This window comes from Acanthochromis polyacanthus, chromosome 6 (genome assembly GCF_021347895.1).
Source record: "Acanthochromis polyacanthus isolate Apoly-LR-REF ecotype Palm Island chromosome 6, KAUST_Apoly_ChrSc, whole genome shotgun sequence".
Taxonomy (NCBI): Eukaryota; Metazoa; Chordata; class Actinopteri; family Pomacentridae; genus Acanthochromis; species Acanthochromis polyacanthus.
This window is the reverse complement of record NC_067118.1, coordinates 12,013,381-12,030,989: the sequence shown is the minus strand read 5'-3', so window position 1 is coordinate 12,030,989 and position 17,609 is coordinate 12,013,381. Positions and strand designations below refer to the sequence as shown.

The 17,609-nt window shown below is 38.8% G+C and overlaps 2 protein-coding genes across 2 annotated transcripts; both read right to left on the bottom strand.

Moving 5' to 3' along the window:
• Positions 1 to 3,019: 3,019 nt before the first annotated feature.
• nppb (natriuretic peptide B) lies at positions 3,020 to 4,216 on the bottom strand. The gene is made up of 2 exons (XM_022216941.2): positions 3,984 to 4,216; positions 3,020 to 3,319 (listed from the first exon to the last, which is right to left on the bottom strand). The coding sequence occupies exons 1-2, from the start codon at positions 4,122 to 4,124 to the stop codon at positions 3,020 to 3,022; spliced, it is 441 nt and encodes a 146-aa protein (XP_022072633.1). The 5' UTR covers positions 4,125 to 4,216.
• Positions 4,217 to 10,180: 5,964 nt separating this feature from the next.
• nppal (natriuretic peptide A-like) lies at positions 10,181 to 11,740 on the bottom strand. The gene is made up of 3 exons (XM_022216939.2): positions 11,559 to 11,740; positions 10,998 to 11,293; positions 10,181 to 10,511 (listed from the first exon to the last, which is right to left on the bottom strand). Exons 1-2 carry the CDS (start codon positions 11,640 to 11,642, stop codon positions 11,006 to 11,008), a joined length of 372 nt encoding a protein of 123 aa, XP_022072631.1. The 5' UTR covers positions 11,643 to 11,740; the 3' UTR covers positions 10,181 to 10,511; positions 10,998 to 11,005.
• Between the last annotated feature and the right edge of the window lie 5,869 nt (positions 11,741 to 17,609).

The window sequence follows — 17,609 nt, the reverse complement described above, 5'->3', positions numbered from 1 at the left end:
ACGGCCATAGGATGCCAGCAGTTGTCATTATCCTGATTAGGCTGAATTCAGAGATCAGAGAGGAGGAGGGAGGGTACCATGGGATTTTTGCTAAGTTTGATCTTTTAGTAGTTCTTTAGTTTATTATGTGTTTTCTTTCATTTGTATCAGGCTGTAGTTAACTGCACTGTGTATTTTAAGTATAGATGTTAAATTAAATGAATGAGTATTTTAAATAGAAGTGTGGACAGATCAGTGCAGCGTGTGAGAAGGAAGTTTTCAGGCTGAAGCGCTCGCTCCGCTCTGCTGCTGAAATCTGCCATCATCCACTGCACCTGGGTGACTTCTTTGTCCTGCTGTTTTTGGGGGGAGCTTGTGTATTTTGTTATGTGAAAACTAGTAAAACCTGGAGCTCTGGAACAAAACTCCTTGCTGGTCAGCTGATCTTTATTGTTTCATCAACTTTGCCTTTGATGCTGTTCAGTTCATCCAGTTTGTAGAGGTTTACCGCCATCAAAACCCTACAGTTTTGTGATTATTTTTTGAAGTTGTTGTTGATGTTATCCTTTTGTATTTACCGTAATGTGAACTCATGCAACAGGACAAATTTCATCTAGAGGGACAGTGAAGCCTAATAACCATGAACTTTAAAGGGATAGTTGCGTACATGTGTTGATATCAACACATGTACGCAGCAGTCAGCTGGAGGACAGCGCGCATTGATACGACGGGACAGAAGTAGTGCACAGTGATTACGTACATGTGTTGATATCAACACATGTACGCAGCAGTCAGCTGGAGGACAGCGCGCATTGATACGACGGGACAGGAAGTAGTGCCAAGTGATTACGTAGTGTGACTTTTTCGTGGAAATGGGTTTTGTGATGCAAAATAATCACTCTTTTGAACACATGCTGTTTTTAGAAGAAATACGTTTTATTTAAGTGACCCTGGAAACCTGCCGGACTACTTTCGCCACGACCAGAAACCGGACCAGAACTCGGCTCACGGGACACTGTCGGGGGTAAGACAGTGAGAGTGTACGTTACTAATGAAGGGATGCCATAGAGATTCATGTCAAAAATCCCGAACTATCCCTTTAACCCTCAGCCCCTGGAAACAAACTGAGCACACTTCTGTACTGAGGACAGTTAACTGAGTCTGAACATCAATCTGAACAATGCTAAAAATATATATAACCACAGGCTTGGGATCACATATTATGTTATGCATTATAATATTTTATTTCATTATGATTTTTGATGTGTATTTGGGGTCATGTCGGAACACCCAATTGTGTACAAGACTCAACCTTCTGACAAATGATATTAGAGTTTCCTGAAGAAATAGAGAGGTAATCCTCCTTCTTCGTCATTCTGTTTACTTTGTGTAACCAGTTCCACTGGTACCAAAACAGTCACATGGCATCATACTGCCGCCATCATGATTTACGGTAGGTTTGGTGTTCTTGGGGTTAAGGCTTCACTTTCTCTCTCCCAAACATTTTTCCGGTCATTCTGGCCAAATAGCTCAATTCATGTTTCATCTGATCACAGAACTTTTCTCCAGAAGGCCTTTTCTTTGTCCGTGTGATCAACAGCAATCTGCAGTCGAGCCTCAATGCGCTGCCTCTTGAAGAAGGGCTTCCTTTTTGCATGGCAGCCTCTCAGCTCATGGTGATGCAGCAGCTTCACATTCATTGCAGATCTGCTTTCTGGTGATTCTTAGTTAATAGTGGACCATCCTGACCAACTGTATTCCAGCAACAGTTGATAGTTGACTTCTTCCCAATCATGGAGCAACACAACTTTGCCATATATTTTATACTTACAGACAGTTGTTTGCACAATTGATTTTGGGATATGTAGCTGCTTTGAACTAACTTGAAGATACTTTCCTGACTTGTTCAAGCCAATAATCTGCTTTTTCAAAACTGGGCAGAGCTCCTCAGATTTACACGTTGTAGGGTTTGTGGCTGAGTCTAATGAGTGGATCAAATGGGCACTGTAGTCAGTCAGCTGTAGTCAATCGTAATCATTCAAGAAGTTACGATGCATGCCACTAAGAAAAAATGATCATCACAGCTTTTTACATCATCAAAACAGATAATTAAAGTTCCTGCATGTGTTTTTAACCCACAAATTTTTTCATATTTCCAGACAACTTATAATAACTCTATGGAAGAACCAACCTGCATGATTAAATTTTCTGATAAAGACATGAGTTTCAAAGATTGCATCACAAAAATATTAAGAGTTATAAAAATTTTTGAAAAGTCAAGATTGCCATTATATAAATGGCCTTTGCAAATGTATGTAGACATTTGTTCATGACTGTATGTGCAATATTATTTGGAATTCCAGCACATTTATACTTATCCTGTACATCATAATCCCACATGGATGTATTTTTAGCTGTGATTTACTTAGAATGACATCAAGCACCATCATTATAAACATATCTTATTATGCAGATTTATTGTGATATATTGTGTTTTCATCAAATTTTCTATTTCCAAGCCACTCCTGCATTTTGTACCTATGGGAGCACTAGCAGTGAACTTTGTAGATGCTGGCAGATGTTAGATGTAATGCATGTGTTAGTGTCTTATATTGTTTCATATGGAAAAATGTTGATTGCAAGTGACTTTTTGTTGCAAACAGTAAATCATACTGGGTTTAATGTTATGCACTTGTAAACATTTATTAAAACATTAAATAGTATAATACATAAAGAGCAGACCATCCATTTTAAATAAATATTATTGTAGGCTACAAACAATATCCAATAAATATCTGTAAATAAATAGCATTCAATGAAAAACAATTTTTTGATAGAGTTGTTGCAGTTCCAGGATTTAGATGGTAAGACTTCATCTTTACTTGGATCTGCAAGAGAACAAGATAACAACTCTGTTGTTAAGATGACAAATTCCTTTGAGGTGAATTCATGCTACACAAAACTATTCTACATAAAACTGTCATAATGAAAACACAAAAGCTACCAGTTCATCTACTATGGTCCTATAACTGCAATGGAGTTAGTGGAACTTACTGTTCCTGCCAACAATGTTGCACCCCAAAGAGCTCATGGAGTCTATTCTGTCCATCCGTCGCCCGAAGCAGCCAGAAGATCTCCTGGATGAGTCCTTTCCGAGGCTCTTCAAGTTCTTGACTGACAGAAACTCCCTGATGACTGCCTCGTTCAGTTGAGGTTGTGGATTATGTCTATCTGCTGCATTCTCTTTGCTCAGTCCATCCAGACTGTCCTCGTCTGCAGGATTTCTCTGGTCCATTGTAGGCTGCTCTGAAATTGACTCCTCCAGTCTATGAAGAAGCATCTGCACCATCCACAAAAACAGAACTTGGGCTTTGTCTTAAATGGTAAAATTTATATAGTGCTTTACATTATACGTCACATTCACCCATTCACGCACTGATGGCAGAAGCTGCTATGCAAGGCACTAATCACGACCCACCAGGAGCAATTAGGAGTTCGGTGTCTTGCTCAGGGACACCTCGACATGAGCTCAACAGGCCGAGGATCGAACTGGCAACCTTCCAGTTACAAGACAGCCACTCTACCCACTGAGCCATGCCACCCCATATTAAAAAAAGCATTTAACTATTGCATTGAAGATACACATTTACAGATGGTACTACAATGTTAGTACATTTTAGCAGTTTAATGCATTAAAACATATTAAGTTATTTTGACCATTAGAATTGTGATGGTCTTTAATAGTGTCAAACAAGGCCAGGCATTACTCTTCCTATTATTCTCTTAGACCACCAATCAGTATCACATTACACACAGATCATAGAATCCCAACATCCATATAAAGAAGCTGCTGTTAAACAACATGTGGGATGTCATTCAACTAATATTTATACTAGAAAAATGTTAAACTGAAATTAAACTGTTGGTCCTGTCTTGCTTCAGCAGATTTCCCAAAACTTAGAACTCAACTTTCCAAACTCAATTGTCAATATTTGAAGACTTACTTTTAAGGTGCCCATATCAGCATCACTCAAGCCACTGCTGATGGGATATGCACTGGACAACGGCAGGTTTAAGATGAGGAGGAGGCCGAAGAGCAGAATGGAAGACAGATGCATGTTTCTATGTGAGCTGCTGGTGTTCATTTTGGTGTCTTGATGGATGACGGATAAAGGATGAATAGATCGATATATATTCTTTTGCTTCTCTACCTAGTAGCTGTTTGGATGCTGGAGCCCACAGCAGCACCCTCTGCTCTTTTATATTTAAACTGGACACACATGGGTATGCCAGGAATTGGAATGGCATTCCTGACACCTGATTGAGATAATAGTAGCTGTCGGAAACTGCTCCTTTTAAAGCATTGTATCTTAGATATGGGAAAATTCTCATGACATAGCTGCTTCCATATGTGACATTGTTTCAGAAACATGGTCCAACCCCCTCTCTAGACAGGATGCTGTTGTCGCTAAACTACGGGAAGTAGTGAAGTGCTGTGACAGTGTGACAGCATTACTTAACGTAGGGGTATACATGATAGTGCCAGGGTGCTAGTTTGAGAGATCAGTCTTCAGTGGGAGGAATCACATTCAGACTGCTACTCTGGTGAAGGGCTCTTGACAAAAACACAAGAGTCCTACAAGCTCTATGGCTGAGACCACTAATCTGTTGTGGGAAGCGAGAAAAAAAAACTACAAGCATGATTGCACATCTTGCATGTCAATTGCAATTAAACATTAAAGCTGATAGAAAACTTTTACAAAAATAATTTATCAAGTGACCATGACCATAACCTATAATAAAAGACATATTTTAGTGACCAACCAACAAAGAATTTTCACCTCAGTTCTATGAGATTTATAGCACATTTCAGTTCACTGTTTTGGTTTTTCAGTCGTGTGTTCTGGTTCAGTGTCAGCGATCTCATCAGCCTGGTTTCCAGTGGCAGCAGACCGCTGTTTCTTGTGAAAAGGTTCTGATGAACCACTGTGCACTGCACGGTACATTGATATGTTTAGGTTGTTATCAATCAGGATAATCCCTGATCAATCCCGAATTTATTTTTCCAGCAGGAAATGAGAAATAACATCCAGCCAAAATACTATCTTCAGCCGCAAGAAGTACAGGGAATACTGCTAGAGATGGTTTGAGCCTACAGAACCCTCATCTAAACATCATGGAATCAATCTGGAATTATATGAAGAGATGGAGGACAAAGACGCAGCTTGAAGCCAGTGAAGAACTTGGAACAACTTACCATGTAGATGAAAATACACACGTGGACAAAATTGTTGGTACCCCTCAGTTAAAGAAGGAAAAACCCACAATTCTCACTGAAATCACTTGAAACTCACAAAAGTAACAATAAATAAAAATTTATTGAAAATTAAATAATCAAAATCAGCCATCACTTTTGAATTGTTGATTAACATAATTATTAAAAAAAAACAACTAATGAAATAGGGCTGGACAAAAATGATGGTACCCATAACTTAATATTTTGTTGCACAACCTTTTGAGGCAATCACTGCAATTAAACGATTTCTGTATTTGTCAATGAGCGTTCTGCAGCTGTCAACAGGTATTTTGGCCCACTCCTCATGAGCAAACAGCTCCAGTTGTCTCAGGTTTGATGGGTGTCTTCTCCAAATGGCATGTTTCAGCTCCTTCCACATATGTTCTATGGGATTCAGATCTGGGCTCATAGAAGGCCACTTTAGAATAGTCCAACGCTTTTCTCTCAGCCATTCTTGGGTGTTTTTGGCTGTGTGTTTTGGATCGTTGTCCTGTTGGAAGACCCATGACCTGCGACTGAGACCAAGCTTTCTGACACTAGGCAGCACATTTCTCTCCAGAATGCCTTGATAGTCTTTCAGATTTCATCGTACCTTGCACACTTTCAAGACACCCTGTTGCCGATGCAGCAAAGCAGCCCCCAAAACATTACTGAGCCTCCTCCATGTTTCACCGTAGGGACAGTGTTCTTTTCTTCGTATGCTTGTTTTTGAGTCTATGAACATAGAGTTGATGTGCCTTACCAAAAAGCTCCAGTTTGGTCTCATCTGTCCAAAGGACATTCTCCCAGAACTTTGTGGCTTGTCAACATGCATTTTTTGCAAATTCCAGTCTGGCTTTTTTATGACTTTTTTTCAGCAGTGGTGTCCTCCTTGGTCGTCTCCCATGAAGTCCACTTTGGCTCAAACAACGACGAATGGTGCGATCTGACACTGATGTACCTTGGCCTTGGAGTTCACCTTTAATTTCTTTGGAGGTTGCTCTGGGCTCTTTGGATACAATTCCAACGATCCGTCTCTTCAATTTGTCATCATTTTCCTCTTGCGGCCACGTCCAGGGAGGTTGGCTACTGTCCGTGGGTCTTGAACTTCTGAATAATATGAGCCACTGTTGTCACAGGAACTTCAAGCTGTTTAGAGATGGTCTTATAGCCTTTACCTTTAAGATGTTTGTCTATAATTTTTTTTCGGATGTCCTGGGACAATTCTCTCCTTCGCTTTCTGTTGTCCATGTTCAGTGTGGTACACACCTTTTCACCAAACAGCAGGGTGACTACTTGTCTCCCTTTAAATAGGCAGACTGACTGATTATGAGTTTGGAAACACCTGTGATGTCAATTAAATGACACACCTGAGTTAATCATGTCACTCTGGTCAAATAGTTTTCAATCTTTATAGAGGTACCATCATTTTTGTCCAGGCCTGTTTCATTAGTTTGTTTTTTTAAATAATTATGTTAATCAACAATTCAAAAGTAATGGCTGTTTTTGATTATTTAATTTTCAATACATTTTATTTATTGTTACTTTTGTGAGTTTCAAGTGATTTCAGTGAGAATTGTGGGTTTTTCCTTCTTTAACTGAGGGGTACCAACAATTTTGTCCACGTGTGTACACTGCTCGTCCAAAAAAAAGTTGCATCCTCTAATGTTTCATTGGACCACCTTTAGCTTTGAGAATGACACACATTTGCCATGGCATTGTTTTGATAAGCTTCTGCAAAGTCACATCATTTATTTCTGTCCAGAGTTGCATTAATTTTTGAGAGAGTTGAACTGCAGCGCAAACTCTTCTCAAACACATCCCAAAGATTCTCAGTGGGGCTGAGGTCTGAACTCTGTGGAGGCTGTTGAAGAAATTTCACTCTTAGTTCTGTGAAGTTTGTTGTAGTGGGGGTGTTTATTGGTATTCCGGCATACGGTGGGCTTACCAACACAGAGCATGAGTCTGTGAAGGTAAGTCGACCCAGAACATTTGGAGATTACCCATTTTATAGGGATGTCAGAGAGTGGATCAGAGGGTAGGGAGGGGGCCGTATGTAAACACAAGGGTGAATAGTGGTTAAATTGCATATAGTTGGTTATTAGTAACAGGGGGTAAGACAAAAAGAGCAAAGAGCAATTCAATCAAAGCATCTGGCAAACAGTTGCAAATGGCAACGGTGTGACAACAAAAGGTAAGAGGGGGTTCTGATAGACAGCAAGAAATAACAAAGACAAAAAAATTGTGGATAACCGCTGGAAATGGAGTGAAGGAGGTGACAAGTGACACAAGTACCAAAAGATGTGTTATTTTCTTCATCAGGCCAATCCACATGTGAAAATGATGTCTCATGCTCCCTGATCCACTCATTCACAATGTGAGCCCTATGATTCCTGGCATTATCATCGTTGAATATGCCCGTGCCATCAGGGAAGAAAAATTCCATTGATGGAAAGAGCTGGTATCTTATACTTAGGTAGTCAGATGACCTTACTCTTTGTGCGTACAATATTGCTGAACCTGGTCCTGACCAACTGCAGCAACAGCAGATCATACCACTGCCTCCACAGGCTTGTACAGGCATTAAACACGATGATTGCATCATTTCATCTGCCTCTCTTCCTACTGTGATGCTCCCGTCACTTTGGAACAGGGTAAATCTGGACTTATCAGATCACATGACCGACCACATCTCTTCCTCAAAGACAATGGTTCACCACTATCCTTCCAGGTTTTAATGATGTGCTGGACACTTTTTAACCTGGTTTTAATAGTTTTAGCTATCTCCTTAGTTGTTTTCTTTGCTTGATGCAGGCCAATAATTTCATCCTTCTGAAACAGATTAACATCCTTTCTACAACTACAGGATATTTCCTCCAATATGTCTGTTTAAGAAATGAGAAGTTATTCACTGCATCAGCCAGGGTTAAATAAGTTGTTGGCTGCTGAAACATATTCATCACTGCAGTAATTATTCAGTGGAAGATTCTTACCATTTGCTTAGTTAAATCCAAGTGGCAACTTTTTTTTGGACAGGCAGCGTATGTGTCACTGTATGGAGGAGAGGTGGTAATGAGCAAAGGACATTCAAAGCCAATACTGTTTGAAGAGTTTAGAATTTTTCTCATCACTGCACTTTATTTGAAGGTTACTGATACATAAAAACTGTTCATGGAAATATTTTTGAAAACATCCTCACTGTTTATTATATATATGATAGTGCAGCATGGATTTAGTAATGCCAGTCCATACATCTGTATGTCTTTGGTTCAGAGTGAAATGTCTGTTTTAGTGATGGAAAACACACAAATGTTTAACTGAGACGGTTCAATATGATCAATGACACAGGAAGTACTTTGAGCTGCTGCATTGAGAGGCCCAATTATATAAGAGTCTAATCCATGTTGCAATGGCTTTCATTAACCTGTTACATGTCTCTAAAACTTTACAATCTGCTGAATTTGAGTGATCTTGTGTTTTCTTCTGTTAGTATTTTTTAAATGCTATTCATGAATCTCAACAAAGGATACCGAAATTAGCGTTTGCACGTATATTTTAAAAATGCTCCATGCATTATTTGGATGAAGTCACATAGGGAGGAGACATTTAGAACCTTAAGAGTTATGGCACATACCAAGAATATTTAATACAGACTGATCTAAACTTGAAAACTGTCGAGGTGAAATATTATATCCCCTGAGTGTTTTCTTTTTTCTTCCTTATTTGTGACAGTGTGAATATGGAGGTGTCTAGTTTGTCTAAATGGTCGTCAGAATAGCAGTGTAAGGAATAATTAGGTACTTGTACTCGTTTAACATGCTTCTATTGAACAACCAGGTCTTGCATTCAAAAATGTGTTTGAGTAAAAGCACCAGTTTATTATCAGATATATTATTACATTATTAGTCAGTAGTGATGTGTAAGCATCATTTTATTGCTGCAGTTGGTGGAGAGAGCGCTCGTTTTTTTATGTGGTGCATCTGTGGGAAGAAAACGCTGCAACACCGCCTGTTTTCATCTTTTGGATTCATCTCTAATCTTTCTTTTTTATCTATGGAATATGAGATTCTTTGTCCTCGACTGAGGGGTAGAACAGCTCAGAGACATACTTGTAGTATTCTTTTTGTGACATCTGACCAGTTACCACCCACTCACCACACTTGTCAGGTTCATATAAAAATACATCTCTCTGTGTAATGTATAAGAGTTAGAAGCACAACATAAAGCCTAAATACCGAATTAATCTTCAGTACTTCACTTTAATTTGTATTTAAGTTTAGAACTTGAGTAACTGTTGTGCATTTCCTTTTGCTTCTTCATCAAGAGCATTTTTAACCTTTTAAACAGTAACAATGCAGCGTGCCTGCCGCCATTTCATGATTTAACAATGTGAAATAATTCGATTCCAACATTATTTAGTTTGTACCAGAATGTCCAGCTACTGACAGGAGTGTCACTAATCAGACATTCTCGCAATTATAGATCGTGGGTGGACTGAAGCATTACGCACTCCTGATCATTTGTTCAACTGTACAAGATATAAAGACTTTTCACAAAGTCAGCACCACACAGTTCAGCCCTCAGCTGTTGTTGTCCACGATCCACCGGCTGAAGGAGGATTTGTCTGCCGGACACTCTCCAACATCCACTGCCCAAATAATTCATCCTCGGACACTGCTTTATCCAGCTGTACGCAACATGTGTGTCTCACGTGCAGCAGGTTTCCTTTTATAATCTCAGTACAATTTGGCATGAAAATCACTCGTGAAATTGTATTTGTCTTTTTTTTTTCTTGGTCTCCAGGAGCTGTAAAAATGCGGAGCTAAACCTTATATTTATTAAACATTTTTGTTTACATGTTTTTAAAATATGCAAGAAGATGTGTTCATTTTGAAAACGGAATCAAATTAGAATTTTCCGAAATGGTTCCAGATCAAGCACACCTATTTATTTAAAATGCTTTAACAATATTGACTGTGGAAATATGGAACTTAATGAGGAGTCAGAAAGAAACAAATTCAGTCCCAGACACGGCTATTATGCAACAACAAAAAGAAGAAAAAAACTACGCTGTAATCCGTTACAAGATAAATCTACTTATCCAACAAGATAGCAATAAATAATGAATACATTTACAATTTTTTTTTTATTATTTAATAGCTCAAACATCACAGTTCTAAATATGGACAAGACTGAAGACTCTTTAAACTGCCGGTATTTCTGTGTGAGGAGCTCCGGTGAAGAGAATGATCCACGCCTGTTGAAAGAACAAAACACGTTACTAAACCAAATCAGAAAAGAGAATGATGATGAATGATGATATATTGATATGTGGACCGGTCCAGGTGTCCTTTAGGAGCCAGTAGTTCCAGAATGGATGGATGCTTTCCTGCGCAATCGGCCTTTTTTGCGTTAATTTCACGTGAGTATATACTATTTCTGCTTTTGGAATCTGTGGGTCTGCAAAATATGACTTTCATAATAAAGTGTGTAAGGTTGATTTACATTTTATATTAACCTATGACGAGGAAATAATCAAGTAGTTCCATGAAGGGTTTTTCCCTCTGCATCTGTCCCCATATTCTGCATTATATTGTACCTTGGTTTATAAATATAGAATATGACGCATTTCGGAGCATTTGTGAGTTTAATCTGAAATAGTAATATTTCCTCATATTTTCCCGCACTTTACCTCTGTTGCATGATATGAAGACACAGAGGTGAGTGGATAGAAACTTCCTACCTTCCTACCTAGCATCCCAGTCCACTGAAAGAGCCTATCCTCTCTAACCGGACCCCGAAGCAGCTCCTCAGTCCGCCCTTCTTGTAGCGGCTCCACGACCGCTTGGAGGTCCTCAGCAGGTCCTTAAAGAGACGCGCAAAGGCGTTGTCTTTGCTCTCCAGTGCAGAGTTGCGGGGATCAGAGAATTCCCAGCGCTGCTCCTCTGGTAAGCTCAGGTCCTTCCCCTCCACCTCCATCTCCATTGAGGAGTAAAGGGGTGCGGTGTTGATCTCCTCCTCCAAAAGCTGCTTCAAACTCTGTGGGATCAAGCAGGCATTCCCATCATGGAGTATGTTACTGAAGTAAACAACAAGAAAACCTGCAGTACTCAGCATAGAACACAGGCCACAGTAATGTTGGAGGCTACTCTGCAAGCATGTATCTATCAGCTCCAACACACAATGATCAACAAAAAAATCCACCTTCCTCCCTGTTAGAACACATTTGCAGTGCTACTACATTTATATTTGTAGTTTACATCACTGACAGACAACATCAGTTACACACACCTAGAAAACTTACCTGGAGGTCAGAAAGGGGTTTGGCATCTATACAATAAAGCAGTAACTGCAGACATAAACAGCAAACAAAGATATTTGGGTTCATTTTCTTTTGTAGATTTGTCTTTATTCTAAAGACTGACTGGTGTATACTCAGTCCGGCTCCTCTGGCTCCTCTGGCTCCTCTGGCTCCTCAGCAATAAGCAGGTGCCTTTATACACGACCTGTTTCCGTCACCAGGCCTGGGAAAATTAATGAGGTGTGACAAATGCTCCTACACGTGGGAGTAGAGCCTAACCTAACTATTGGAGGTGTTCAAGTCCTCTGCAGCTGACAGAGATGAGACTGAAGACTCAAGTTTCTGAGGCTCAGAGCTCTACATTAGCATTTGAGTTATTACTGCAAACTAAACATGACAATGTGAAAAAGAAACTAAACAATTTTAAAAATGTGTTTCTTTGTTTGTCTTCTGATTCATAAAAGCAGCATTTTTGGAAAATGATACACAAAACCTGTGCAAGAGCTAGTGTGATGTAACCTCCTGGTAGTTGATAAAAGTGTTCCTGTGTGCTTCCCTAATAACTTCTAATTTAGGACTAGACAGCGCTTAGGTAATGGTCCATACTGCTTATTGACTGATGAGGAGCTACTATAGGTAAATATTTAGCAAAAGATTATTTTAGAATTTTTAATAAATTTATCACACTCCCACTGTCTTAATGATTGGTTTGTGATTAACTTTGGTCCAAACAATGGCACTAAACTGCATCCAATCATTTGTCACTCATTAGTTTTCTCTTTAGGTTATTTCAACTTGCAATATCTTTTTTTTTGTCTGACTTCAAAACTTATGAACATAATTAGTTCTAACTTGATTAATTTTGTCTGTAAATGTGAACAAACTGCTGAGGGTTTATTCAACTCATTGAATTATGTTTTCAAAGAATGTAAATTTGTATATTAGCAGATGTCCCAGCATGAACTGTAAGAATGTCACAACTCTTCAAAGACTTGTTTTTTAGGTTCAGGTAAACAGACAGGATGGACACTTGCTGTGTGATCACTCCTGGTTGTTTCTTTACATAATATTAGCAATGCTGTCACGCATGCTGAGGATAAGTGTTTAATTGAATTCTATGCACTTACAATTTGATGAAGTTACTAGGAGCAACTTCACATGGAGTCTTTGAACTGACTTTGCTAAAAAGTTAAGGAACCAAAATGCAAGACTGTTTTTAACTGACAAAGACTACTGTTTCAAAGATTCCATCTTTGAAAATCAAGAGTAATAGGAATCATTAGAAACTGAAGGCTGCCATGATGTACGTACATGTTTTTACAAGTGTAAGCAAACTTCACAACTGTTCACAACTGCATATATTTAAAGAACAAAATGAGTACAAAACATCAATACATATAAATGAAATAAACCAGACAAATGTTTATCTGATAGATCATTTTAATTCAAATGAAATAGACAATCTCCTCAGCAGCTCAATAAATCCACAAATCTAAAGTCAGTGGTAGCTGTGACTTTAACTGCAACTTTTGATCAAGACTGTGCATTTTGAAACTCTGTTGCATAAATGTTGTTTATAAGTCTACTTTTATTGTTCAAATGGTGTCACAAACTGACCCTCATTAGTAGATGACATTAAGTTTTAGTTAATGGTAAGCAGGGCATTTTTTGTGGGATTGTAGCATCAGACAGAATGCTGATGCTGAGGTAAGCCACACTTTTTTCTGTACCTACAGTATTGTATCTCTGTAGTGAACTGTCAAACATAAATGTCATGCTCAATCTACATCCTGTTTTTTTTTTTTTATCACTGAGCATAAACATAACCTATCTAACAAGAAGAATGCTTCATTTGTCTTGGTCAAGTACCTTACAAATATTCTAAAGGGGCTGATTTGCGCATCTGCCATGTCCAGAGGTGGGATGCAGGTGGTGAATATCAGGCTTTATTCAAAGTGATTGTGACTACGTTTGTGTCTGTGTATGCATCTCTTATTTATGTTTTGGGGACTTAAAATTGCTATTGTTAAAATCTGACTTCCATTTGGGGATAAAACACAATAACAAGAATGATTACATCTTTGGTGACTGCTTGGTTTAAGATTAGGGTAAGTCTCCAGGAAATTAATGTTAGACAATATCCTCTGAAGGAATCACACAGCTGTATGTGTGTTCTCATACACCTTTGTTCTCTGCAGCTCATCACCCTCCAGACAGGTATCAGGGGTAAATGATGAGCGATTAGCCTTGGACCCTGTGAAGATGAGCACACTGTGTGGAGGTGGATGGCGGCTAATTGACATTTCACCAGTGTCTCAGCTGGAGGGCTATCATATAAAATTGGCTCAGGCTTTAGGGCAGCAGTGAGTATTTCACATGGTTTTCATGCAAAGAATTTGCAATCTCCTAATTAAAGCTGTTGGTCCTGTTACTGATGGTGGAAAAATAATTCAAGCTGTGTACTTAAGTAAAAGCATTAAGACTACACTGTAGAAAATAAAGGTTATTACAGTAAGGTAGGTTTCTGGTTTCAAATGCTCGGAGCGGGAGTCCAATGATCTTAGAACAGACCTTGATGGTGCTCTGTAAGCAAGTCCTGTTTTGCAGGCTGATGAAGTGAAACCAGCAGGTTATAGAGAATGTCATGAAACTCTCAATGAAGGAAAAATAAAATGCCTTTCGGATGTTCCTGCTGACACCAAAAATGTTGAGTTTTCTCAGTAGATGCAATAACAATAATAAAAATAATAATACATTTTATTTGTATAGTGCTTTTCAAAATATTCAGACACTTTACATACAAAATCAACAAACATTAAAATAGAGGAACATCATAAAACTAGTAATACATCATAAAAATAAGTTTGTATTATGTGTTAAAAGCAGTTCTGAACAGGTGGGTTTTGAAGGTAGTCAGGTTGGTGCAGTCACGCATGTGTTGTGGCAGGGAGTTCGAGAGTATGGGGGCAGATACAGAGAATGCTCTGTCCCCCCAGGTTCGGTGCTTGTTTCTAGATACTGCCACTGCTGACATTATCTGAAGATCTCCTCAGTGTTGGAAGTAAATCTGAATGTGTTACTGTGTCTAGTTATTTGTGTTCTGTTACAGCTAATGCAACATTTTACAAAGTTCTGTGTTTTTCTCATCACATGGTTTTGAATTTCACTGAGGGCACCTTAAGAGTGACAGGAGGTTGTCAGTATCGGGAAGTAAGTCAGTATGTAATGGAAAACGGCTGTTCTGGGGGGTATTCCACGAAGCTGGCTTAGGTCTAAGCCTGGCTTATTTCGGTCAGCTTCGCTAACTTTAGTGAGAGTTTTGTTCCACCAACAAGGCTTAGGGCTAGCCTGGCTTGGTAACCATGGTAACTCAGCCAGAGCGACAAGCCTGGTCCGGGGCAGGCTAACAGTCAAGCTTACTTTAGCCCCATGTCAGAGAAGGTTCTAACGAGCTTCAGAAAGACGCCTGTGAACCGCATGTTACACATTAAATACATCTTGATCTGTAATCAATGATGTTCTTGTTCGGTGACATACATTGAGAACTTTTTCAAATAACGCCGGAATAACCGTGAATCAAACTAGATCATATTATACTACACATTTTGTCACAGTGTGCAACTGTGGCTCAGTGGTTAGAGCATAGTTAAGTAGAATAAATGTGGTTTTACTTTTCATTGCGCCGTGGGTTCGAATCCACCAGCGGTAAATACTTGGAGATATCTGATTTTCTTTCTTCTTTCACCCTCAAAGTGCAGTCAACACGTAACAGGAATAGGCACAGATTGTCTTAAAATAAGCAGGACACAACAGCCACAGTTTTCCATAAGGAATACCTTCCTTTTACCAGCGGTCCAATCTGATCATGATGATAATGCAAAGGTGATGCCAAATGATGAGATAACTATTTTGTGTACAAGCTGATTTGTGTCTTCTCCCTTATTTCAATTTAGGGCACAGTAGCACTATCATGTCTAATAAAAATGACATCTCCTCTATAGGCCTACATGTTTTTTTCTGCTTTTTTATTCAAAGTTTGAGTGTTTGATGAAACATCTCCACATGAAGTTGCCCCTTTTTTCCAAAGTATTCCTACTTTGGTTTTAGGTGTTACCTATGTTGCTGCTTTATTCATCTATGGTGGATATATATTTGTCAAATCAAGAACATGAATTAGGCCTACCAGAGTAAAAAGTGAAAACCACCATCACATTACACAAAACCAGGCTATGTTGTAGCCTCTTTCTCTCATACACACGTGGACAAAATTGTTGGTACCCCTCAGTTAAAGAAGGAAAAACCCACAATTCTCACTGAAATCACTTGAAACTCACAAAAGTAACAATAAATAAAAATTTATTGAAAATTAAATAATCAAAATCAGCCATCACTTTTGAATTGTTGATTAACATAATTATTAAAAAAAAAAAAAACTAATGAAATAGGGCTGGACAAAAATGATGGTACCCATAACTTAATATTTTGTTGCACAACCTTTTGAGGCAATCACTGCAATTAAACGATTTCTGTATTTGTCAATGAGCGTTCTGCAGCTGTCAACAGGTATTTTGGCCCACTCCTCATGAGCAAACAGCTCCAGTTGTCTCAGGTTTGATGGGTGTCTTCTCCAAATGGCATGTTTCAGCTCCTTCCACATATGTTCTATGGGATTCAGATCTGGGCTCATAGAAGGCTCATAGAAGGCTGTGCAGGTGTGCCACATCTGGCACACCTGCACAGCCCACAACTTGAAGCAGAGATTTTCTCCATTGAAATGTGATTTATTAGGAGGTTCAACCAGAGGTTAATGTTCAGAGATTGCTTATTTTTCCAGTTAACAAGGATTGTTTTGTTGGCGATGGCGATGGCGATGGCGATGGCTACAAGTAAGGATTGAGATTGTTTGTGTGGTAGGTCCGTTGTTGTTAAGTCGCCGAGTAGACACAGACTTGAAGATAAAGGAATCGTGCAGTTTAAGATTGCGGAAAGCTTTTCTGAGACGTTGGTCCAGAAATTTTTTACGGGGGTGCACAGCCATAGAGCATGAAAATAGGTATCAACAGTGTTCTGGGAGCACTGGAGACAGATGTCGGAGTCGGAGAATCCCATTTTGTTCATCATATATTGAGTAATATGTGTTCTATGGAGGATTTTGTATTGGATGAGTTGTAAGTTTGTGTGTTTTGTCATTTTAAATGCATTATCGCAAATTTGAGTCCAGAAGTCTGGTTCCGGGGATATAGATAAGTCTAACTCCCATTTAGAGATGGGTAAATGTATTGTATCAGTGCTTAAGAGTAACTTATATATTTTAGAAAGGGTTTTAGTTGTTGTCGGAGAAAGCTTTATGATTGCTTCAGCTAATGCCGGCGGCTGAAGCGTGCTTTGAAGTGTTGGGATTCTTTTCTTAATAATATTTTTAACTTATAGATAATGTAAAAAATTCCCATTTTTTATTGTGTATTTTTGATGCAAATTTGTATATGACATGAACGTATTATCTGAAAAGAGGTGGTGGAGATGTGTGATTCCATTCTGCTCCCAAACAGCTAAATGGAGTGGCTGATTGTTAACCTGAAAATCAGGGTTGTACCAAATGGGAGAAAACTTACAGGGCTCCAATTTAGAGTTTACAATTTCTAATGCAAGGTGGAGGAAATCATTGGGTTTTTAAAACAGTTATGTCGTTTGATGGATGTTGTAATAAAGAGTACGTCTGAAAGTCTGATGCTATTGCAATCCTTCTGTTCTAATTCTAACCATCTCCGGTAGGTTGTGTCCATAGAATAAGATATTGTAGCTGGTTAGCTAAATAATAATGCATAAAATTTGGTGCTTCTAGACCTCCTTCGGATTTACTTTTCTGAAGAGTAGATAGACTGATTTTTGCTTTTTTATTATTCCAGTAAAATTTTGTGATAGCCGAGTCCAGCGACTGGAACCAGTTGGACGTTGGTTTGAATGGAATCATTGCAAAGAAGTAATTTATTTTTGGTAGGATTTTCATTTTGATAGTAGCTATTCGTCCCATAAGAGATATAGGGAGATTATTCC